At 55.0% G+C, this 23,241-nt stretch overlaps 1 protein-coding gene across 3 annotated transcripts in view; it reads left to right on the top strand.

Moving 5' to 3' along the window:
- VAC14 (VAC14 component of PIKFYVE complex) overlaps window positions 1-21,651 on the top strand; it is a 206,250-nt gene extending 184,599 nt beyond the window's left edge. For 2 of the 3 annotated variants that reach the window (XM_050922365.1, XM_050922364.1), the window contains 3 exons: window positions 1,719-1,798; window positions 11,038-11,188; window positions 20,707-21,651. In XM_050922365.1, coding sequence (XP_050778322.1) covers window positions 1,719-1,798; window positions 11,038-11,188; window positions 20,707-20,869 — 394 coding nt within the window. In that variant the 3' untranslated portion in view covers window positions 20,870-21,651. Of the gene's footprint in view, window positions 1-1,718; window positions 1,799-11,037; window positions 11,189-12,130; window positions 13,028-20,706 lie in introns of all 3 variants that reach the window. The other variant, XR_007769263.1, reaches the window with a different exon arrangement.
- The last annotated feature ends 1,590 nt before the right edge of the window (window positions 21,652-23,241 follow it).

The following is a 23,241-nucleotide window of genomic DNA, read 5'->3' as shown; positions in this document are numbered from 1 at the left end:
TGCGATGCTGTTCATACGCTATTAATGTTACAGTAGCACCTATTGCTGGGTGTTGTAGAAAGAGTCACTGCCCCGAAGAGTGTTCACACCAAGCAGTGGAGACCCTGCCACATGCCCCAGGGCGGCATACCTGTGTTACAGAAACACCCTGTGGCAGCTTGGGGGTTGGTCCATTCGTGTTATAACATGAGGGAGGGGTTGTCTCCCTCCTGGTTGGATCTGAACCAGGGTTGTTCGTGGCCATTCCTGCAGCAGAGAAGGGACCTATGGGCTCACGCTCTGTCTGTTGTTTTATTTTAGTTTTCAGCACAAGTGTGATCAAGCTGTCGCCCTTCCTGTGAGATTCTCGGCTCGCCTTGGCCTCTGCTGCTAGTTAAGCTGAGTGTTTCTGCACTTGGTTTGTTTGGCCGGCTCATCCAGAGCCTCAGAAATGCTTCTTGTTTAGAAAGCCCTGGGCAGAGGCAGCAGCTGAGGGCTCTGCTAGCGGGACCCAGGCCGGTTTTCTGTGGTTCTCCAGTAGTTCCGTTGACATCACTGTTTATGTTGAGCATAATGATTATTTCCATGTGCCAGCAAAACATGAAACTCCCGAAGTACATTTCCCCAAGCACAGGCTTGATAGTGATCTGAGCGATCCCCTCTGCTGTGCACGAGAGTTCATCTTAGGAGATGGGAACGCTTTGGCTTGGTGCCGCGAGAGCCCTGTGCTGGCTGCAAGGGAAGGCTGTCACTTTATTAGTGGGAACATTTGCTTTCCTTACAGAGAGCTCCCCACAATGATCTCTGTCGCCCACATTTCATAAACCCACTGCTGGCTTGAAGGGCAGCCCGACTTCCTCCGAGCTTAGAGAGACTCTTGGTTTAAAGAGCTGACTCCAAGCCCCCTTGAATTCTAGGCCACCTCCTTGCAGCCTCCTTCAATCTCCTGCTTTGAGCCACTGCCCAATCATGCAGCTGCCCCTCACCCAGGACAAATTTCTCATTTGTTGTGCAGCTTCCCGTAGGAGCCGGCTGTTTGCAGCTTGCTGGTATGTGTGGATGGGTGGTGAATGGAGCAGTTACATTGAAGTACACCTCTACCCCGATACAACGCTGGCCTCAGGAGCCAAAAACCCTGACCGCGTTATAGGTGAAACCGTGTTATATCGAACTTGCTTTGATCCACCGGAGTGCGCAGCCCCACCCCCCCGGAGCACTGCTTTACCGTGTTATATCCAAATTCGTGTTATATCGGGTCGCGTTATATTGGGGTAGAGATGTAGGAGCTTGGGGGCGGGGGGTTGTTAGAGCAGAAACCCAAATAAGCAAGAGAGTGTGTGTGTGTTTGTGTGTGAGAGAGAGAGAGACACGCGCACACACAACTCAGTAATATTTTACTGCCCATATTTAGAAAAGACTCGGTCACGTTTCCAGGTCAGCACTTGCATGCACCCAACCAGGTAATTCTATGCACGCACTGGTTGCTGGGCAGTGAGTTCCCATCTGCAGATGCAGGTGTGATAGGTACAGCTGGAAGCCTGACTCTGATGTGCAGTGCAACCCCAGCAGATACACAGTAATTAGTCGCATGGGAGAGAAGCAGGGGGTAATCTGCACTGCATTTTATTCCTATTGCTACAGGTAAGTATCTGCCTCTTTGGTGGCTACTTAAACTGTGGTCAGCGGTGACCAAGGCTGCTCCTCTTTTATGGTGGAATTTCCTTAACAGACATGTCCAGCGGGGACCTGGAGGTCACAGTGGATTTCCTCACGGAGGTAGACAAGCTGGTGCAGCTCATTGAGTGTCCAATTTTCACGTGTAAGGATCATATGGAGCTTTCTAGTCGCAGCGCATGTGTACATGTGTGGGGGAAGGCACGCCCGGTGCATGTACTGTGTCCGCATGCTCAGGCTCCCTGGGCATGTCCCCTCCCTGCTCCTTCATCACAAGTGGCAGCGCTGCACAAATAAATAGAGCAGAAGTTATGAGACTTTTTGCTGTGAGCGGTGTGAGACCTCCAGTGGAACGGTCCATCAGGGACACACTGGATCGCTGCACCGTGGAGGGCGGGCGCTCCGAATGTAGGTTAACAGTACTAAGAGCGTTGGCGCCGAACAAAGAGATGGAAAGAACAGAGGGAGCCCATTCCTGTGTGTGGCTTCTGCACGTAGTCTGTGCATATGTGATGCTGCTCAGGGCAGTGGCATGGGAAAGCTGATAACTGTCTCTGTGTGAAAATGTATACATGGAGAGATGGCAAACATTATAGTGCAAAAACAACAAGGAGTCCAGTGGCACCTTAAGGACTAACAGATTTATTTGGGCATAAACTTTCGTGGGTAAAAAACTAATGTATCTGAAGCAGCGTAGTGCAGTGGCAGCTCTGCTATTGTGTTTGTCTATTCTAAGTGCTCTAAAATCTACTTGCTGATGCAGATGGTCTCAAAATTTGCTATGCCTCATGGAAGTGTGGGGTAAGGTTAATGGTCCAAATTTGGGGTCATCTAAGCATGGGGTTCCTGAGATCCCCCCCCAAAAATCATCATGTTACAAAAATCACCTGTGTTTTGTGCACAGCTGGGGCTCAGATTATCCCCAAACTTGTCTCAGCCACACAGGATTGAGTTTGGCTAGTGTACAGCACCCACTGCTCCTTGCGGGAGGAGGGCAGATTTATATTCAAGCTATTCAGGGTTAAGTTAATGGACTCCAGGTTGGCATGTTAGTAGCTTGAGCCAAAGACAATGAAATGTTCATACGCAGCAAGTCTAGGTCTCGGTTCAGAGCCAAAGGATTTCCAGGTAGTAGGTTGTCATGGGAACTATGTGGCTCAAGAAGACGTGCTGTGGTCATTGACCCTCAACCCATGTACGGTAGGTTTGAGCCCTACCTTTGGTAGCTTCCACAGAATGTAAGTTGTGTATGTTCCTTGCTGTCTGCCTGCTCCTTTGGGAAGTTTTGCTCAGAGACCAAAATTTCTGGTTTAAGAGCGATATTTTAAGGGCTCTAAAATCCACATGCAGACTCTGATTGAGAAGTCTTGTCGAGGAAATGAGCTTTAATAGAATAAAGGAAAGAGATGACTCTCTAGGAGTTGTGTAGTCATCCTGATCAATGGGACTGAGTGTGATCAGAGGAAAGCAAATAGCTGCTGTTCTTCCAGAGGTGGTGCTCGTGTCCATTCCGTGTTAGGTGTGTGCGCTCGCCACATGCACCGGTACCGGAAGTTTTTCCCTCTGTGGTATCCGTAGTGGACCAGGTCTGGTGCCCTCTGATGTGGCGCGTGTATGCCACGGAATAAGGGGCGCTGCGGCTCCCTGCAACCCTCAGTTCATTCTTTCCGGAAACTCAGACACTGAGGAAGGAGGGCGGGTCATGGAATGGACATGAGCAACACATCCCGAAGCACTCCGGTTACGGGGGAAAAGGTAACTGTCTTTTCAGTCAGATGAACTGGCTCAGCCAGCAGATTTCTTTTGTCCCTCCTGTCTGAGACCCAGAGAGCAGAAGGCTGCTGAGTTACCCCAACTGCTTTCTGCAGCTCTTGGACCAACCTGACACTGCTTAACTTCCAAGCTGTGTTGTGATCTCAGCACAAAGGGATGTGGCTGCAAGACACAACATGTAACAGCCTCACTGGAGTGGGAAACCCCTGAAGTGATGGTAACAAAGGGATACGGTTACTCACTGCAGAAAACAGCTGCCACAGTGGATGCAGAGCGAAAGGTCAGCTTCGCGGAACACCTGTGCTGAAATTCAAGGCTGGACCAAGGCACAGTATTACACGTCTCTGCTTGGGGCCTCAGCTGCTGGAGTCATGTGGTTACACTGGAATCTCAGCTTTCATTTTAAAACCAAGGAACTTTATAGCCCTTGTGAATGGGAAGAAAAGCTTGAAAATGTGCCCTGAGTTTAACCAGTGCAGCAATGTCTGCCTGCGTCTGAGAGAGCCTGAAATAATTGCTCAGAGGAGGATGAACTGTCCCATATTTCTCAGTGGGTGCCAGCTCCAAGGCCCACTGCTCTGAGAGCAGGCCCACTAACCCCACCCCAGAAGAGGACTCCATATATGGCAGGAGAAGAGTGCAGCAGGCCTATCCTTGTCCCCCCCATCAGAGACACTTGGCTGCTGAGGTGAGTGGGTTGAGGGGTGCTAATGGGAAGGGTACCCCGCTGCTGCTGCTCCAGTAGTCGGTAAGGAGACCCCACATGGCTGCTGCCGAGTGAGGGGTGGGGCTGTAGCGGTGACATGACAGGCTTTCGTCCAGCCCTGCTCCAGAAATGATGATGATGTCCCAGAGCCTGTGCACACATGGTATCGCCAACCCCCAACATACACAGATAGGGAGTCAGGGCCCCAAAGATCATGAGATTGGCCTAAAATCATGACATGTAAAAGCAGGTAGTTTGGGCTTGGTCCTTCCCCTTCTGGGCCGAGCTGATCGGGTACACACGAGGCTCATGGTCCAGCTGTTCTCTACAACCATGAGACTAGAAACTTCTCTTTTGATTGAAAACTGAGTTTTGCATGATCACAACTCCAGGAGCTGGAACTCTGAGTGGAACCTCAGATACCACCTGAGTTGGCAGCACTGCAGTGCTGGAGCTGTGACCACATTCCTGACACACCCAGCGGCAGCTGCTCAGGAAGGGACCAGAGAGCCTACGTGGCAAACTTCAGTGGGCAACAGTGAATTGGGTGATGGACAAGGGACCTGTGCCAAGCTGCAGTTACCGATGCCCTGTGGGGCCTAGCAGTTGAGCTGCGGGTGCCCTCTCCATGTCCTGGTGTTCGTGTGCTGAAGTAGTGGCTGTGGGTTTGGAGGATTCCCTGTCCCGATTCTGGGTGTTGGTGTCGCATGATCCCAGTGCCATGTAGGAGACAGGCCCTTGACCATATTAAATCTTGTGACACACTTCACGCAGCAACTGCAGATGGCAACTTGACCGGGGCATGTTCATCCATGCAGGGTGAGTGGGAGCCCCAAGCCACAGGCCTTGCCTGCTTTGGGTGCACTGGCTTGGGTATGCTCACCCTGGCTGATTCATACCCGCTGCTCTGCTCCATCGCTCAAGCTGTGTAGCAGCATTAGCAGCCCTTTGATTTCAGCTGCCTGTGCCATTGGCCCAGTTCCGCCTAGATCAGTGGGACAGGTCAGCAGGATCTGCAGAGCGAGGAACATGTGATCTGTGACAGACGCTTTCCTTAAGCACTCAGAGCCGAGAGCTAGGACTGCCTGATGCTAGCTGCGCTTGCAGGGAAACCTGTTCCAAAGGACCTCACGTGCACCCAGGCCCTCGCCCCTAGCGTCTCGGGCTGCACCTTACACGGGTTGGTAGCGCTCAAGCCGTGTGTGCAGATTCATTGCACTGAGCTGTCGTGCACCAGGAGAGTGCCTTAAAATGAGCTGGGCTGCGGTCCCTCCAACCATCACATCATGGCTGGTACCAGGCTGGGTGCCCTGTTCTGTGGGTAGTGGTTGCTTCGTGCTGCTTCTCCTGCCCACTTCTCTCCTTGAGCAGCGAATGGAGTCGAACTTTAAGCTCCGTTTCTCAGCCCTAGTGTGACTAGTGGCTCCCGGTGCTGCCTGATGAGAGAGTGCAAACGTGGCGAAGTCGCTGGCTCTCCATAGCAACGTTTGGTGTTCTTGGGAAATGGATGCTCTTTACCAGCTCCATTGAACAGCCTGGGTTGAGCGTTGTCACGGAGTCCCCGGGCGATGCTCCGGAACTGCTCCCCACCAAGCCAGTCAGGACTTTGGGGAGCCTCCTCTCCCTTGGAGCAGACTTGTTCAGGGCAAGAAGCTCACATGTCTTCACCTCCTGGGTCTCTCCTTGGAGCATTCAGCATCCTCTGCCCCTCCGTGCACTTCCCACAGCGAGTCCACCCCAGCGGGGTCCTGGGGAAGCCACCGGGTTCTGCACTCCCATTTTGCAGTCAGACGTGACTCTCAGCGAGCCAGTAACACAGAGGTTTATTCGATGACAGGAACAGGGTCTAAAACAGAGCTTGTAGATACAGCGAACCGGACCCCTCAGCCGGGTCCATTCTAGGGGGCAGTGAGCCAGACCCCCAGGTCTGCCCTCCACCCTTGACCCCAGCCAGCTCCAGACTAACAACCCCTCCCAGCCCCTCCTCTCTCCTCAGCCCCTTTCCCGGGCCAGGAGGTCACCTGATCCCTTTGTCTCCAACACCTTCAGCTGGCACCTTTGCAGAGGAGGGGCCCAGGCCACCAGTTGCTAAGAGACAGAGTGTCAGGCATTTAGGTGCACTGGCCCTTTGCTGTGCCAGATACTTAAGAACTGCCATGGGGACACTGAGGCACCAACACAAAACTCAGAGAAAACATTAAGAACTTTCGCAGTTCGTCACAGGTGTCAGTGCTGAATATGCCTCCTTTCAGGCCCCTGGGAGTTCAGCAGGCCACATGCACACCATTGCTCCACCCAAGCCATGGGTCCAGGATGTGAAATACAGATTTCTGTGCAGCATCACCTCCCCATCCACGCTAAAACCCTACAGTACCTAGCACTTCCTAATCTGTCCTAGTCTCGGGTTGCCTTCAAGATGATCTCCTTCCGGGGTCCCTGGGTCCATCTCCTCCTTTATCCCCTTCTCTGCCTGGCTTTGTTTCGAAATCTTGCTGCATCCCAGCCTGTTGCCATGGAAATTCCTGTAATGCTACAAGCCCAGGACTGCAGGGCGGCATAGAGTGAGGAGGGGGAAGAGATGGTCTTGGCTGGTTAATGGAGATGGGAATGGGTTAAATTTAAAGATGGAAAGGACGTGCACATCTGTAAGCCCTCCCCCTACAGTGAAGCTTGTTGAGCTCTGGGGGCTCCAGGTGGCTGCCTGTCCCTGAGATGGGGAACCAGTTAACATCAAGTGGGAAACAGGGAAATGCCTAGCCCTAGGCTGGGAAGGGAGGGACTCTCCAGCCCTCTCTCCTGTGGGTCTGGCTCCAAGAGCTCCAAGGACCTGCACATGAGCCCTGCAGGGAGCTGGCAGGGCTGGGCAGGCAGACACGGAAATGCGAGTGCCATGGCTCTGCCCCCTTTCGGGAGGGAGGCTCGTTAGCAGAGTGGGTGGGGAGAGGCGATTGGCAGGGCCTCCCAGGCAGAGATCTCAAAGCACTTTACAAAGGTGGGTCCATGTCCTCATCCTCATTTTACCGATGGGGAAACAGAGGCCCAGAAGGGTGATTTGGCCAGTTCACCAGGGGATCCAGGACTACGACTAGCATAGATCTGTAAGAAATACAGGGGCAGCAGGTCTCTGCCTCGCAGGCACGCTGCTGAGTAAGGATTGCTCTTCAGATCCAACACTCGTCCTGCCTGTAGCTAGATCTGTAAGTCAGAGAAAGGTTAGTGACCGGAAAACCAGTCCACGTGGGTGGTACTCGTTGTGATGCTGGCAAGGCAGGTGCCAGCTCACGCCCAAGTCTCAGTTGAACAATGACACATACAGAGCTGCAGCCAGTCTGGCTCGCTCGTGTATTAGTGTTGTTAAAATAGGTGCTACAATTCAAAGTGTGTGTTAGTGTGAATGGAATGATTGTAAATTGCTGCCTGCATTAATCTCACTTCTAGCATCCGTCTCTCACATTGCAAGGGAGTATGGGGCGTTTGCATTGTAAGCCTCTGTGACTGGGTAGCTCCCCAGATGGGGAGAGCCACTAAGTAGTGTGATGTGCTGGTCTCCAGTGGAAGGTGTTACCTTCTGCTGGCAACACCCGAGGGGCTAGTGCGAAACCTTAGAGGGCAAAAGGCTGTTTACTTTCCCCAGCCCCGTGAAGATGGGAGGAATTCGCTTGCATGACTCATCAGTTGAGTTTGCAGCTCTGAGCAGAAAGGGGGAAGGGAATAAAAACTGCTAACAAGGAGGAACTAGTTGCTGCTTGGAGTCTGGGGGGCAGGGATTACCAGGCATAAGCAAAAGATCCCCAGTGCTTAGCCTGGGTCAACCCTGAAGGACGGGTAGCACTTCCTTAGTACAGAAGCATCTGTTTCATTTTGAAACTTAAGATTGGAACTGGTTTGTGTGTATGTTAGCCTGCCTTAACCTTGTCAGGCCCTCTCTTGTTTCTATTTCCTAGTTAATGCACCTTTAGGTAGTTTATCGTACTGACTACAAATGTTGTCTTTTTGTGTGGGATCTAAGGGGCAATGAAGCTGGGGTAAGTGGCGAGTCCTTTGGACCTGGGAGTAACGTGAATATTGCTGTGATCCTGGCTAAGGGGCCATCTGTGCCAAAGGCAGGCTTGCCTAGGTGGCAGGACAGAGGGAGGCTCCCTGCTGAGGCTGTTATATTGCCCGAGGAGTATGAACATGACGGTTGGTTGGTGAAATCGAAGGCTAGAACTCCCCTCCAGCGTGGGGTGCGGCCGTTGCCCAGGAGTCTGCCCGGAGGTTGCTACTCTGACTCTTGAGTCATTGCAGCACCGCGGGGGACTCAGAGTTGCTGCTCACATTCTCTTTATTGTTGAAGAATCGGAGTGCTGGTTTCTTCTTCACTCTGCTGCTGCTATGTTGTGTCTTCTGGCTTGTGCTGTGCAGTAGCTGGGAAGGGCTGTGCCGTGTTCACAGCTGGCAAGGCTTTGGGGTAGGCCTGGAGGTGATTTTCATTCCTAAAGAGTCTCTGTTGATGGCACAAGCCACCTAGCCCTCTGTAGGATTTCTGCACTCCCAACAATTTTTTCTAATGCAGGTGGTGGCAGTTGTAATCCCTGCTTGATTTCTACATGTGTATGTTTGTTCCTCTTCAGCACCCACTCTGGGAGATTCACAGTGTCATGCTATTCAGAACAGCACTACTGCAAATGGCACCGTGCAATTCCATGTCTGTGATGTCTCACTGCCTCCGGATCAAATCAGACATGCTCGGTGTATGAGAGAGATGGCTTTTCCTAATTGCTGGAGCTGCAATCTTGCCTGGAATCTGAGAGTCAAGCTAAGTGCTTGGAGCTTGTCTACGCATACAGTTCTTCTGGAGCAGCTATTGCACCTTTAAATTCACAGCACATATTAATCCAAATTAACTCTGAAGCATAGACAAGCCCCTAGTCCAGTGCCTCATCCATGGTTGCAAGCTTCCCTTCCTGTCACCTGTGCAACTGGAGGTGGGATTTGATCCTATGGTTGGAATTAACTAAATTCTATTTTGACGTTCAACAGGGAATTGAATCCAGCTTCCTTCTCTTAGCTGTGTTGGCTCTGCAGGGCTAGAAGGTAGAAATCAGTGTGTTTAACTCTGTTGTGAGATGACTAAACCATTCTAAACACAGAAGAATCCCATGCACTGCTACAGACTAGGTATCGAGTGGCTAAGCGGCAGTTCTGCAGAAAAGGACCTGCGGATTAAGTGGACAAGAAGTTGGATATGAGTCAGCAGTGTGCCCTTGTTGCCAAGAAGGCTAACGGCATATTGGGCTGCATTAGTAGGAGCATTGCCAGCAGATCAAGGGAAGTGATTTATTCCCCTCTATTCAGCACTGGTGAGGCCACACCTGGAGTAGTGTGTCCAGTTTTGGGGCCCCACTATAGAAAGGATGTGGACAAACTGGAGAGAGTCCAGCACAGGGCAACAAAAATAAATAGGGGGCTGGAGCACATGACTTATGAAGAGAGGCTGAGGGAACTGGGCTTATTTAGTCCACAGAAGAGAAGAGTGAGGGAGGATTTGATAGCAGCCTTCAGCTACCTGAAGGGGGGTTCCAAAGAGGATGGAGCTCAACTGTTCTCAGTGGTAGCAGATGACAGAACAAGGAGCAATGGTCTCACATTGCAGTGGGGGAGATTTAGGTTGGCTATTAGGAAACACTATTTCACTCGGAGAGTGGTGAAGTACTGGAATGGGTTACCTAGGGAGGTCGTGGAATCTCCTTCCTTAGAGGTTTTTCAGGCCCAACTTGACAAAGCCCTGACTGGGATGATTTAGTTGGGGTTGTTCCTGCTTTGAGCAGGAGGTTGGACAAGATGACCTCCTGAGGTCTCTTCCAACCCTAGGTTTCAGAGTAGCCGCCATGTTAGTCTGTATCTGCAAAAAAAGAACAGTGTGGCACCTTAGAAACTACCAAATTTATTTGAGCATAAGCTTTTGTGGGCTACAGCCCACATAATCAGATGCAACCCTAATCATCTATGATTCTGACTGGATATAGCAAAGAGTAGATCTGTGGAACAGAAAAGAGCTGCTTTGCAATGTAGAACTACATCGTAAACTGTTTAATTTGTGAGCAACCTGTTTGCAAGATGGTGAAGGGATGTGCAGCAAGGGGTGGCCTAGAAAGGAAATGGCAAAGGGAAACCATCCAATCAGCAGACTCTGGTAGATTTGCTTCCCAAATCAAAAAGGAGAGGGGTCTGTGAGCTGCAGCCCCCCTCCTTGGCTGGGGTTCATTGGCGGGTCTCATTCTGCAGGGGTTCCATAGCAATCTCATTCTGGGTGCTTTGTAAATGCAGTTGGTCTGAAAAGATGCAGCATTTACCCTGTTTTGAGCCTGCCTCAGTTGGTGCAGGAATCCAAATTCAGGCCGTGCCTGAGAAATGCCATCACATCCGTGCAGAGACGCTGCAGCAGGAGCTGGGGAAGGTGGCGGGCCTGCAGGCCAGGGAGAAAAGCAGTGGCTTAGAGAGGTGCCATTGTGCCAGCCCAGTGGCCTAGCAGGGAGCATCTCTTCCTGACTCAGACTGGGTGTGCTGCTGCGGGAAGCCCACATGCTTAGCAGTGGGGGAGAGTGGGTAGCACCGAAGTTGCTGTGGCATTAGAGATGCTGGAAGGGGACTCCTGCCGATCACCCCTGGGTGTTGGATGCAATGGTACATGAAAGAGAATAACAGGACCTCAGGGGTTATGCTTGCCAGGCTCTCTGAAAGCAGATGAGTGCGTGGCACCCAGGAGGTGCTTTCCTGGGCCAACTGGGAGAAGTTTGGGGTGGTTTGTAAAGAACGACCCAGCTGTCTCTCTGCACCCACGCAAAGGGCTTGGTGGGGGGTCTGGCTGCCGGATGGAATGATTGTTTTCACCTCCGTTGATTCCCTGTCTGTTCTGGCCACAGATCTGCGCCTGCAGCTGCTGGACGTGAAGAATAACCCCTACCTGATCAAGGCTCTGTACGGACTGCTGATGCTTCTGCCTCAGAGCAGTGCCTTCCAGCTCCTCTCTCACCGGCTGCAGTGCGTACCCAACCCCGAGCTCCTGCAGACCACGTGAGTGACACCAGCTGGGGGAGTCACTCCTCCCCTTTCAGTATGGCTCCCACAGTGTCACAGGGAGGCTGGGACTCCAGCCCTCTGCAGAGCCTGCCCTGACCTAGAGGCACTGGGAGCACACGCCGTCCTCTTGCATTCCTGCCAGCAGTGTCTGTGATATCCTCAGGGCACAGCCCACGTTGGTCCTAAGCCTAGAGCTCCCGACACACTATGCACCTGGCTTGGCAACATCCCTTATGCAGGTCCAGTCCTGCAGGTGCTGAGCTGCCTCCACTCCTTCGGTGATGCAGCATGGGCTGGGCCCTCACAGCCCGGTGTGGGGAGGTCAAAGGGCAATCCTGATGAGGAAGAATAGTGGCATCGGGGGTGGGGGGGCCTGAACTGGGCTCAGTTGTGGGGCAGTGACCAGGGACACGGCTGATTGGATTTAGCGTGGCAGCCCTTATCCTTAATGCAAAGCCGTGGCCGGTAGGGGCCGAAGGGCCTGAGACTTGGCTGCTTGCATCAAGATGGAGCAATGCATGCTGGGACCTCATGGGCTCAAGCTGCCCCCTCTGCAGTGGGTGGTTGGCGAGAGGCACGGGCAGGGGCATGTGTTTATAGCAGAGCGGTGGCTGCGACTCTCGCCCTCCGGTAACATCACTGCAGCAGGCGAGGGTGGCAGAGCAGCGTGCGGGCACCATGTACGTGTGGGGCTCTGGAGCGTTCAGGCGCATGAGCCGTTTGGCAGCCCAGACCTGACCCCCTCTCTGTGCGAGCAGCAGCAGGGCCTTGCTCTAAGGCACCTGCCCGCAGCGCTGGGTGTCAGGCCTAAGGCTTCCTCCTGCGCGCGCTGCCACCTGCCAGTGCTCTGGGCGCGCTCCTTGCCCTGCACTGTGCAGCGTCGCTCAGCTTTTGTCTATATTTGGTAACCCTTGGAGGGCTGTGCCTCATCCACAGGCATTTGGCATCCGGGATGGAAAATTTCACTTGCAGGGTCGCCATGGAAACAAGCAGAGCCCTGGAGCAGATTTACACTGAATGGAGACCGGCGCAGCTCCCCTCAGCTGCCCCAGCTTGTTAGGAACAGCCACCGGGAGCCTACCCAGGGGCTGCCTGCACCAGGCTTGCCTGGTGTGCGCCAGCACCGGGCCTCCTACCCTGGGAGCTGCTTCAGCCCCTTTCACTCTAGCCGGCCGCTAGCGCACACACCAGTGCTAGCAGCCCTGCGAGTCTGGTGGGCTACTGGGCCTGCGCTACTCTGGCCTTTGAGAACCATCGATCGTCTTTGCCTGCTCTGCCGTCTCGCCAGCAGTCGCCTGCCTGGGGTGCATCTGCTGCTCTTGGCCCCTACGCTGCTGGGGAGCAGCACAGGCTACGTGATCGTAATGGCCCCTTCTGGCTTTAACTCTACGGACTGGCTGGGACACTGCTTAGGGGGCAGGGACCTAGAAATCAGCTGTGCAGACTGGTCCCAGCCCAGCATGCCCGTCTACTGTATACCCAGCCAGCTCTGCATCTTGCTGCAGGCAGCGAGCTCTCCAGCTGAGCACACAGCACAGCACGGGAGCTGACCCAGTGACCTAGTGGCTGGGGCCCTCCAACTTGGAGCCAGAGATCAGGACTTGTCTTGGTGCTTCACTCTTCAGGCTGGCCCAGGGCACCCAGGTTCTGATCCTTGCTAGACATCTGTCCACGATGCTATGAAATCTCTGGAGCAGAATGCAGCTAAGGCTGAAGGTCGCCAACCATGCAAGACCTCCTGGGAGACGAAAGCTGTGGCATGCCAGGGTCTCCAGCCTGTGCTGTTAATTCTTCGCTACCATAAAACCGATGCCAGGCATAAAATGTCTCAGTGTACGTGGCTCTCCTCTTCTCTTGGCAGTGAGGAGGCGTCTCTTGGCTGTGGTGGGGTGGGGAGGGCTCCTAGGGACATCTTCGCCCTGGCCCAGGTGAACCCACCCCATCGCCGTTTGGCTGGGCTGGGGAAGTAGCTCTTTCAAAGTCCAGGCTAATGAGCTGGGAGGGCTGCTCCTCAGCAGCCGCACATCCCTTCTGGAGACATAAAAGACTTATTCCTCCTCTGCAAAGCCATGGGGACAGTGTTCCAAGATGTGCCGCAGGCAGATCCTTGCCTTTTAACTAGTCCCTCGGCAGGATGTTATCCGGGGCCTCACGCTCCCCAGCCTGTGTGCTCAGGAGTATTGGCCTCTGTTCTCAGCCAGGGTATTCTTTATGAGTGTAAGCAGTTGTGTGTGTGTGTGTGTGTGTGTGTGTTCGGAGGGGGGAGGGTTTTCCTCCTTTCGCCCCCGATTACTGGGCTTTTGGAGCAATCAGAGCTGTCAGACTGAGCATCTGATTAACTGTGACCTACATTCTACTAAACATCGAAACCCACTCTCATAACAGACCAAGCTGCCCCCCTTGGGAGAGTCATCTGTGGCAGGGGGAAGCCGGGGCGAAAGGTGTCGGCCCGCTGCCTGGACAGAGATACCTGGCAGGTTTTCCGTCTCCATCAAGGTGTCCCATCTCCTTTGTCTGCACTCCTTGTACGGACTAGCTCTCTTTTTAAACGTGTCTCTGGAGAGAAGCCTGTCACATTTATCCCTGTATCTGAATTTCCCTGGGTTTCCCAGTCTGACCATCACTGACTCTTGGATTAATCTCTTAATCCAAGAGTGGGGGTCGGCACAGGAGAGTTGCACGTCCGTTCTAGCCTGTTACCCAAATGCATCCATTGCACTAGACACAAAGTGAGAGGCTATCCCTGCCCCCACAGCTTTACAGTCTGAATAGACAAGACAAGGGGGTGGGGACCCAAAGCACCGAGGTGTGCCACTGGCCTGCTGGGTGACCTAGAGAGAGGCACATCTGGAATTAGAACCCAGGACTGCCAATCCACTGTCCTACCTGTTAGCCGTGGTTCCTGAGGTTTCAGCTACCATGCGGCAGTCATCTTCAGAGGAATACCCAACTCCAGAGAGAGCACGCCAGAACCTTGCCTAACACCACATTTCAAAGAACTGCAGCCCAGTGGCTTAGCATGCTGGCCATCCTGCTGTGGGGAGCCGGGTTTGCAAGTGCCACAGTGCGTGGGAAAGGGAGCTGGGTGCTCTCACTTCCTGTAGACTTTACATCTCCGAACTGCAGCACAACTGGCCATCCTGAACAAATGTACCATGGCCTCCAGCGTGTCCTTCCTCCCATGAAGGGTCTCACTGCTGAGGGGCATTCTGTGCCCCATTCCTCATCTCAGCCTGTCTGCTGAGAAGGCCACCTGTCCCCTAGGAACAAGACTAAGGGCATCGATTCTTCTTACATGAGCCTCCAAGGAGCTGGTAACACACTTTGGTCACTAGCAATCAGAGGCCAAACCTCGTGTCAAAAGGCTCATTGCAGGTGCTCTGACTTCTCCACTCCCCTTGGCCATCCCTTCGCAGGACTGGAACAGCAGTGGTGGTGCTACAGGGGTGCGGCGTCCCATTGGCATCTACCTGCAGTACTCAGTGCCTGCCCAGATGACACTTGTCTCAGGCTAGTGCTCTTGGCACTTCGGCTTCACAGACGCTTGCCCACAAGTAAATGCCAGCAGCAGCCCAGTGCAGTGTACTGGAGGTGACCAGCTCTCAGCCGGCATTGTGGGGTTGCACTCTGCTGAGCTCTCTTTGGTGCTCCTCTGTCTCCAGGCAGGAGCTCTTCTCTCTTTGCCTTGTGCTCTTCCCCTCAGCCTCTGAGCAGTGCAGCTGGAAAGCCAGGGGCAAGGAATTCCCCCAGCCTCAAAGCATTTGTTTTACGGTCCTGCCCCATGGCAGTAACCCAAGGTGTGCACCATACTTGGCCAGTGGGACTGGGCTTGTGGGGATGCTGTACCTACCAAGGGAGTAGCAAGGGCCTGCTGCCCCACACTTCCCTAGCGAGTTCAGTGGAGCAAAGGGCTTGGCAGAAACTCATTCCCTGAGTTCGGTGGAGCAGTGGGGCGTTGGGGGATCAGGAAGTGTTAATTCTCAGTGCGTGGCCTGCTCTGTTATGTCTCGTCCACACTAGACTGGGAGCAGAGCCAGCCAAACCAGGTAGATCTATGGCTTTAGAGAAAATGAATAGTATGTTGTTGTGGTCATGATAGGAACCCAGGTAATCACATGGTGTCAGCCCCTGAGCCCTGCCTACTCTTGACAGCGCAGGCGCTAGGAGCTGGATCTTGGCCGCATGTTTCCCACCACTGTCCTGGCCCAGTGCAGACACGGCCTTGGGCAGACACGCTCGCCTTCAGCTGGCCAGGAGGGAGAATCAGCAGGGGCCCTAGGGACCCTGTGAGACGAGAGCCAGGGCAGGAGTTTCCCCAAGTGCTGCATGGCGCTTCCAGGCATAACATGGCCCAGGCCACTTGCTTGGCTCAGATGCCTGGCTCTCAAGGGAGTGTTAGCCACTTGCTAAGCAGAATGGCAGTGTCTGTTCCTGTCCTCTGCCAGGGGCCCCCAATCAGTGCTGACCTCCCAGCAAACTGGCACCTTGCTCCTCTCCAGGGCTGCTGCTTGCCACCCCCTCGCCCAGCAGTTCTGTCTTCCCAGCCACTGAGCAGGTCCTGGATACTGAGCGGAGATACCCCAGCTGTTGGCTGGAAACAGGAACTCAAGCGGCATCTGATTCAGCAGGAGAAACTGGGCCATTCAGCACTGTCTGTCTAAGCATTTCGAAGATGTTCTCTGCTGTTCTGCATCATGTAGTGGGTGTCTGAAGGGTTAAGCCTTCAGTGGGGGGTGGTTTTTCTTCTCCTTCTAAGCTCCTCAAAGCTAAACACAGGCCCTGTCGATTTCTTCCCCTCCTCTGTTAATCACCTTGTGTGTGTAGGTTGGGGTTGTTGATTTCCCAAATGTCAAGCTCTGTGGATTGGCCTCCCTCCCCTAAATATCCAGGCCAGGGGAAACCTCTCCTCCTGGCAGTGTCTCTGCACTGCCGAGGGTGGGAAGCACTACCTCAGACACACATGCGTGTCTCAGGTTTGCTCCTAATTCCAATGAATCTTGAGGAGACAAATGCTCTTTATGATCTGGCCAAGTACAGCTTCCTAAGCCGTGCAGCCAGAGGCGGAGCCAGCCAGCAGGAGCTGGGAGGCGGGATTCCTGTACTGCTGTGGGAAAGGATTAAACGCTGGCGTTTTAGTGCCTTGCGCTTTTCCCCTCCTGAAATAGCAGGGCTGGTGCACAGCATGAAGAGCCTTGGCAGAGCTGTGTGGGAGGAGACATGGGCTGGAATAGCTGTGCATTATCGTCCTCTTCTGTGCTCTTAGACTTGGATTGCAGGTTCTTCAGGGCAGCACCCAGCACAGTGGGGCCTTTCCAGAGCATAAGTATGGAGGGGCTTTGGCAGAGCTGGGGGACTAGGAATGGAATAGCAGGGGGTGTCTGAATGGAGGGGCATCAGAAGAGCTCGAGGGGGGACTAAGTGGCATAGCAGAGGCCAGGTCTGGATTCAGGTATTGGCAGAGCTGTTGGGGGGTTCTCGGGCTGGAATTACTCAGGGGCTGCAGGTCTGGATTGAGGGGCATCAGTAGAATCGTAGGACTGGAAGGGACCTTGTGAGGTCATCTAGTCCAGTCCGCTGCACTCCTGGCAGGACTGAGTATTATCTAGACCATCCCTGACAGGTGTTTGTCCAACCTGCTCTTAAAAATCTCCAATGATGGAGATTCCACAGCCTTCCTAGGCAATTTATTCCAGTGCTTAACCACCCTGACAGGAAGTCTTTCCTAATGTCCAACCGAAACCACCCTTGCTGCAATTTAAGTCCATTGCTTCTTGTCCTATCTCAGAAGAACAGTTCTTCTCCCTCCTCCTTGTAACAACCTTTCATGTACTAGAAAACTGTTACCATGTCCCCTCTGTCTTCTCTTCTCCAGACAAAACAAACCCAGGTTTTTCAGTCTTCCCTCATAGCTGGTTTCTAGACCTTTAATCATTTTTGTTGCTCGTCTCTGGACTTGCTCCAGTTTGTCCACATCTTTCCTGACGTGTCTCCAGGACTGGACACAATACTCCAGCTGAGGCCTAATCAGCACAGAGTATAGCGGAAGAATTACTTCTCGTGTCTTGCACTGAGGCAGGTCACTCAGCGCCTGTTTGTGCTGTTAGGTCCCTCCCTTTCCCAAGCACCACAATTGCCACCCCCGTAAATCAGTTAGTTAAGCCTGAGGGATCTCGCCCTGCCAGCCTTGTCGCATAGTGCCATGGCGCCAGTGGGTGATCCCTCACCCTCCTTGTGCCAGCGGATTTCACTTCCGGTGTGAGTCTAAACAGACTTTAGGGCTGGTCTACACTACAAACGTACGTCGGTAGAACTGTCGCTCAGGGGTGGGAAAAAGCCACCAGTTACCCTAGTCTAACCCGCAGTGTAGGCAGCACTGTCCTGGTAGCAGCATTTCCCCACTGCCATAGCTACTCCCGAGGTGGGAGACATTCTCCTGCTGGTGTCATAGCTTCTTCACTGGAGCACGACAGGGGCAGCCGCGCCACTGCAGCGTTGTAAGTGGAGACCTGCCCTGAGTCAAACCAGTCCAACCCCATGCGTGGGGGGAGGCTTTTATCTCCATGTGGCATAAGTTGCTTAGAACTGGGTTGAAACTAAACCTCAATAAACCAGAACAAGCATGTGCCCAGGGCCTTTTGCTCTGGTTCCACTAACCCGGGGCAATTTGGGTGTAGCCAGGGCCTCAGAATTGCAAAGCAGATGCCGCTAAGTTGGTGTCTGTGATCCAGCAGTAACTGAGTGGAGCCCATGCAGCTTATTGGCAGTTGAAATGTACAGGGCTTGGTCTCCCACTGCCTTGTCCTGGGATTTGTACCTGAGAACTGGAGTCTCCCACCCAGGATCATCCTGCTGCAGTCGCTGCTTTGCTGCCCTCGGAGCAAGAGGCTTGGCCTGTGGTTAGAGCTGCTGGCTCACAGTCAAGGCTCCAGGCTCTGTTTCCAGTGCCACCGCTGCCCCTGCGTGACCCTGGCGAGCCGCTGAACCGCCCTGCCGGCCTCTGTCTTTAGCAGCACACGTGGCTTTTGTGGGCGCTGGCGGCAGGAGTCCAAGCGCTTTGACCCTCTTTGTCTGGAGCCCCCTTGAGCCATCCTGCACTAGCCTGGACCTGTGCCCCTTCGGTGAGCCCCAGGGAGAGCTCCCATGCTCCCTCCTGGCACTAGGCCAGGCTCTCTCCCCTGCCAGGGGAGGGTGGAGGCAGCTGAGATCAGCCCATGGCTGCTCAGACCACTTCCCCCTCCGGCAGCTCATTCTCTCCTGCACAGGGCCAGGCCCAAGGTCCATCAGCACTCCCAGCCCTGGGCAGACTGTCCCACCCTCCTGGCTCTGTCACAGACGGATTTGCTGCTCGTGTGCTCTTCCCACCTCTCCTGCTGTGCGGCACTGGCTGCATCTGGGGTCCATCTGAGCCCTGGGCCAGCGCCCCAGCCTGCCCGGATGCCCCTTCCCAGGCAGCGTGTCTGGCTCCGAGCCACAGGATCCAGCATGTATGTTTGTCGTCTCTTCTTGCAGCCTCACCCAACCCTCCAGCCCTGTGGGGAGTAGGGAGGGGCTGTGCCTGAGCTTCACCCAGAAACCCCGACACAACCGGCCCCATTGTTGTGATGTCAGCTGGAGCTGGGCTTGGGGGATAACGTTGGGCTGGACTGTTTTCCCCCCACCCTTGGGGCTTCTGGGAAGAGATGGGAGCAAGAGGTGGGACAGGAGCCTGTCCCATTGTGCTGATGGGTAGGGTGGGGAGTGCAGGCAAGGGCAGCCTGCTCTGGGGGGGGGACGGGGACATGTGGCAGCAGCGACTCCTGAGACAGAGGGGGGCTGGTGCATGCACTATAACAGGGTTTAAAAGAGAACTGGATAAATTCATGGAGGTTAAGTCCATTAATGGCTACTAGCCAGGATGGGTTAGGAATGATGTCCCTAGCCTCTGTTTGTCAGAGGATGGAGATGGATGGCAGGAGAGAGATCACTTCACCATTACCTGTTAGGTTCACGCCCTCTGGGGCATCTGGCTTTGGCCACTGTCAGAGGACAGGATACTGGGCTGGATGGGCCTTTGGTCTGACCCGGTATGGCCGTTCTTATGCTCTTATGTTATCCGAGGCAGGATTTGGCCGGCCCTGCTGGAGGTGCAGTCAGACAGGAGCGAAGAGCCAGATGGGCATGGGGGGGGGGCATCCCAGCAGGGTTGTAGGGCAGTGGCCTTGGTGGGTGTGTGGGACTGGCTTTGAAAGGACACGAGGCCACAGCCCGGCTGGGTGCTCTGGTCCTTGGTCCCATAGGGTCAGTAACTTCCTCAGCGCTGCGCAGAAATGGAGCCTGCAGGCTTCCTCTGCACTGGCTGCAGCACCTTATCCTGGCGTGCCCTTCCCGCTCAGGCAGGCCGCCCTGCGCTGTCGTTCCAGGGCGCTGACCTGCCGCGCTGTCTGCTCGGCCGGGGGAGAGCCTCGCAGCTGGGGCTCCACAGAACCCTGGGGTTAGAAAAGCAGCCTGGTGCCCCAGCTCGCTGGGCCCCTCGGCCTGGGAGGGTGCGTCACACGCCACGAATGGCACCTGAGGAACTGCACCTACAGGGCAGCCGCTCTGTCTAATGCTGCTGGTGTCAGCCCCACCTTAGATTTGTGGGGGTGACTCTTGAGAGACCAGGGTCAGACCAGGCCTCTGCAGCCGCCTCCGGTGCTCCAGCTGGGCTCTGCCAGACTCCTCCTGCCTGGCCTGGGGGGCATCCCTGGTTCCAGTCTGGGATCCCTCTGCCACAGACCAAGCTGGGCCCCACTGTTTGGATCCTGTGGGGACTTCTGTTGCCAGGTGACCTCAACTCTCAGGCAGTGAGGTGCCGGGCACTGAACTCCCCACCAGGCTTATCATTAGGGGTGGCTCCTGGCAGGCATCGAGCAGAGCACAAGCCTGGAGCACACTGTCCCCAGGAAACACCGGCAGGTGCAGGTACTGAGCGTTACTCCGCAGGGCGCTCCAGCTCCTTGCAGTCTCTGGCATCCGAAACGCTAGCCAGCCTCCTGGGGCCTAGTTCTGCTCAGAGCGGGAGAGGCTCGTAGCACAGGGTGCCATCAGGAGTGGGGGCAGTGCTCTCCAGCTTTCAGCCCAGGGCCCATTTCAGGAGAGAGGCTCAGCACCCTCTACTCCAAGCCTCTTGCTGCTTGCCTGGTTAGCTCAGCCCAGCATCAGGCTGGGCACTCTGATCCGTGGTGATAGATCCGTGCACCAGGGTCTTCACTTGCCCCGTGCACTCGGCTGCTTCACTAGAAAGATAGGGTCACTGCCATGATACCCAGTTTCTTCCTCCCTGGCCCCTTCTCAGCTGCTAAGCAACCTTGGCCTGGTCCTAGCTGTAGGCTCTTCCACAGCCATTATCCAGCCGTGTCCCAGGCCGGAGTGAGCGGGGAGCGCTTCGTAGTGGAAAGCACGAGCGTCTGGCCCCTGGGGTGTCTGCATGGGGGTGGTAACGGACCGGGTGCTTGGCACACGCCCTCTCATCTCTCTCTGCTTCCTCTCCCCAGGGACAGCACTAAGACCACCCTGGGCTTCAAGAAAGCAACCACCACCAACATCGACTACCTGGAGCTACTGCAGCACTTTGAGCGAGTCCAGAACAAGCACCTGGAAGTGAGACACCAGCGGGCTGGCCGGGGAGAGCCCTCAGACCGAAGGGTCGTCCTCTGAGCACCAGCCGCTGCTGGCGTTCATGGAGACAGTGACCTGGCGAGGGGAGGGGAGCCGAGGGGCTTGGCTGCTGCCGTGGGTTCCAGGGTGTCTGATCCAGTGGGGGGCTTGTCTCAGGGGAGAGGCGGTGGAGGTGGTCACGATGCTCAGCTGGGGAAGGATTTCCAGAGCCCAGCACCCCAGCTGCACAAAATTCCAGAGCATCACAAGCAAGTGTGTGGGGAAGTGGCAGGAGGGGACTAGATGGACCAATGAAGCTACCTGCCCGCCCCTGCACTCCGCCTTACTAATCCCTTCCTGGCAGCAGTCAGCTGATGGCACAGCCAGGCCAGTAAGGCCAAAGGGAAGGCACGTTAAAGCATTTTCTGCTACCTCCAGCCTCAAACAAGCGAGTGTCTGTGGGCGTGTGACTGGACTGGCCTCACCTCCCCCCACCCCCACCCCCCCATCACTCCCTCAAGGCAAGTGGTCATGTGCTGCAGTCCCGAAAGGAAAGCTGGCCCTTCGGCCTCAGACATGCACTGCCCTGACCTCCCTGTGGCAACAGCACCATCTAATCCTCCAGTTCTCTTGGCCCTGTGGACTCGCATTCCTGTGTGTGCGTCTCTCAGCTGCCTCGTTACCCCCCTCAGACCCAGCTCCTGTTGTATGTATGGCCCCCCTGAAAGCATCATGTATGTGTATATAGAGGGGTTCAGTCTGAGTCCAAGTTCTAGCTTGAAAATAGATTTGTACCAATGTAAAAGCTCCCCACGTTGAAATAAAAGAATTATGGCAAAGTCCCTGCCTGGCATCTGCTGCTCCTTGGGGGAAGGCCCCCGGGATGGCCATTGCCCAGGCTGAGGCTGCTCTCCACACCCACTGAGCCCTTCGGGGGCACTCTCCCCTGACTGGGTCAGCATCTCCCAAACTTCCTGTGTGGGTTGGAGATTTGGCCCATGTCTGCCATTTGTTCCCCAGGGCGAAGGGGGTCGCTGAGTGTCCCTTGTGCATGGTGGGGTCTGAAATCCTAGGGGGTAGCTGCAGCTCCAATAGACATGCTCAGGTCCCAGAGCCAGGCAGGCCTGCGTTCATTACCATGGCGCTAGCCCATGCTCTGGGGCCAGAGCCAGCTAGATTAAGGCCATGTCTGCACTCTTGGTGCTGCAGTGGCACCGCTCGGCGCCTTTGCCGTGCTGCTGGAGCACCTGTCATGTAGCTGCTGGCTGCAGGGCCAGAAGGGGGTTTTCCATCGCTCCAGGAACTCTGCCTCCCCAGGCGCCAGTAGCTGGGTCAATGGAAGCTGTTTCTACAGGGCGGGTGAGGTTGGCAGAGTTACGGTGCCCAGGGGTTGGACTTTTCACACTCCAGCTGTGTCAGCCTAAACGCTCAGCGTCGAGCAGGCCGAAGGAGCTGCAGCCACATCCTGGGATTGCAGGACAGACGGACCCTGAGCGGTGAGTTGCTGCAAACGCCCATGGAGACGCCCTGGTGGAGTTGCTGGGAGGAAACTGTGAAGTGAGAGCAAACTGTTGTAGGGTTGGGTGTGTTTATTCCCAATGCAGGCCAGGAGCCCAGGGGTCTGTCTGCTTTGGTAGTGGCCAGTGTCTGAGGAATGGGAAGGGGCCCCTGAGGACAGGCTATTCCGTTACAGGGAAGTGTCTTTCCAGCTCCTTTCTGCCAGAGCTTGACCTGGGCTGTGAAACAGGAGAACATATAACCAGATGGTCTCATTATCCATGGAAACGTTTAATCCTCGGGCTGCCCATTTCCTTCACCCCGCACCCACCCACTCGCCCCCCTCTTGCATGGTTGGGTAGGTCACAAGTGCAGCAGAAATGCCTTTCCCCTGGGCAGTCTGCTGCTCTGCTGGGCTTAACTTCCTGCCAGTTGCTGGCTGGGTGGCATTCCCAGCTCCGCAGCACCAGGATGCAGCCTGTGGTCTGATCTCCTGAAGTCCAGCCCTCCTCGTGTGACAAGCTAGCAAGGAGCAGCAGGGCCCCTGGGCGTTGTGCCTTGGGTTCCCCTTGCTACGCCCTCCAGCACTGGCCAGGATTCTGGGCGGCCCCAATCAGAAACTGGAACAGGAGGCAGACAATGTTCTGGGTCCCCAGTGTCTGTTTGTAGTGGGGCCTGTGTCAGTGCCTCCTATCGCAGTCTGACCTTGTAGCTCAAAGCAAGGGGGGGGCTTGCTGTGCAGCAGGAGATAACTGCAGTTTGCCCTTCCCGGAGCAGTGCCGAGAGGGGATGCACAGAGATGGAACAAGGCCAGGTGTGCTTAGGGGGACCCTCTATAAGGTGGCGGCTCCTCTAGAAATGACCCTCCTCTGGATGACTTGGAGTTGTCCTGAGTTAGGTGGGAGGCTTAGGAATTTCTTCTCCCTCTGCTTTTA

This window comes from Gopherus flavomarginatus, chromosome 14 (assembly GCF_025201925.1).
Source record: "Gopherus flavomarginatus isolate rGopFla2 chromosome 14, rGopFla2.mat.asm, whole genome shotgun sequence".
In the NCBI taxonomy this organism is placed as follows: Eukaryota; Metazoa; Chordata; order Testudines; family Testudinidae; genus Gopherus; species Gopherus flavomarginatus.
This window is presented reverse-complemented; position numbering and strand designations above follow the sequence as displayed.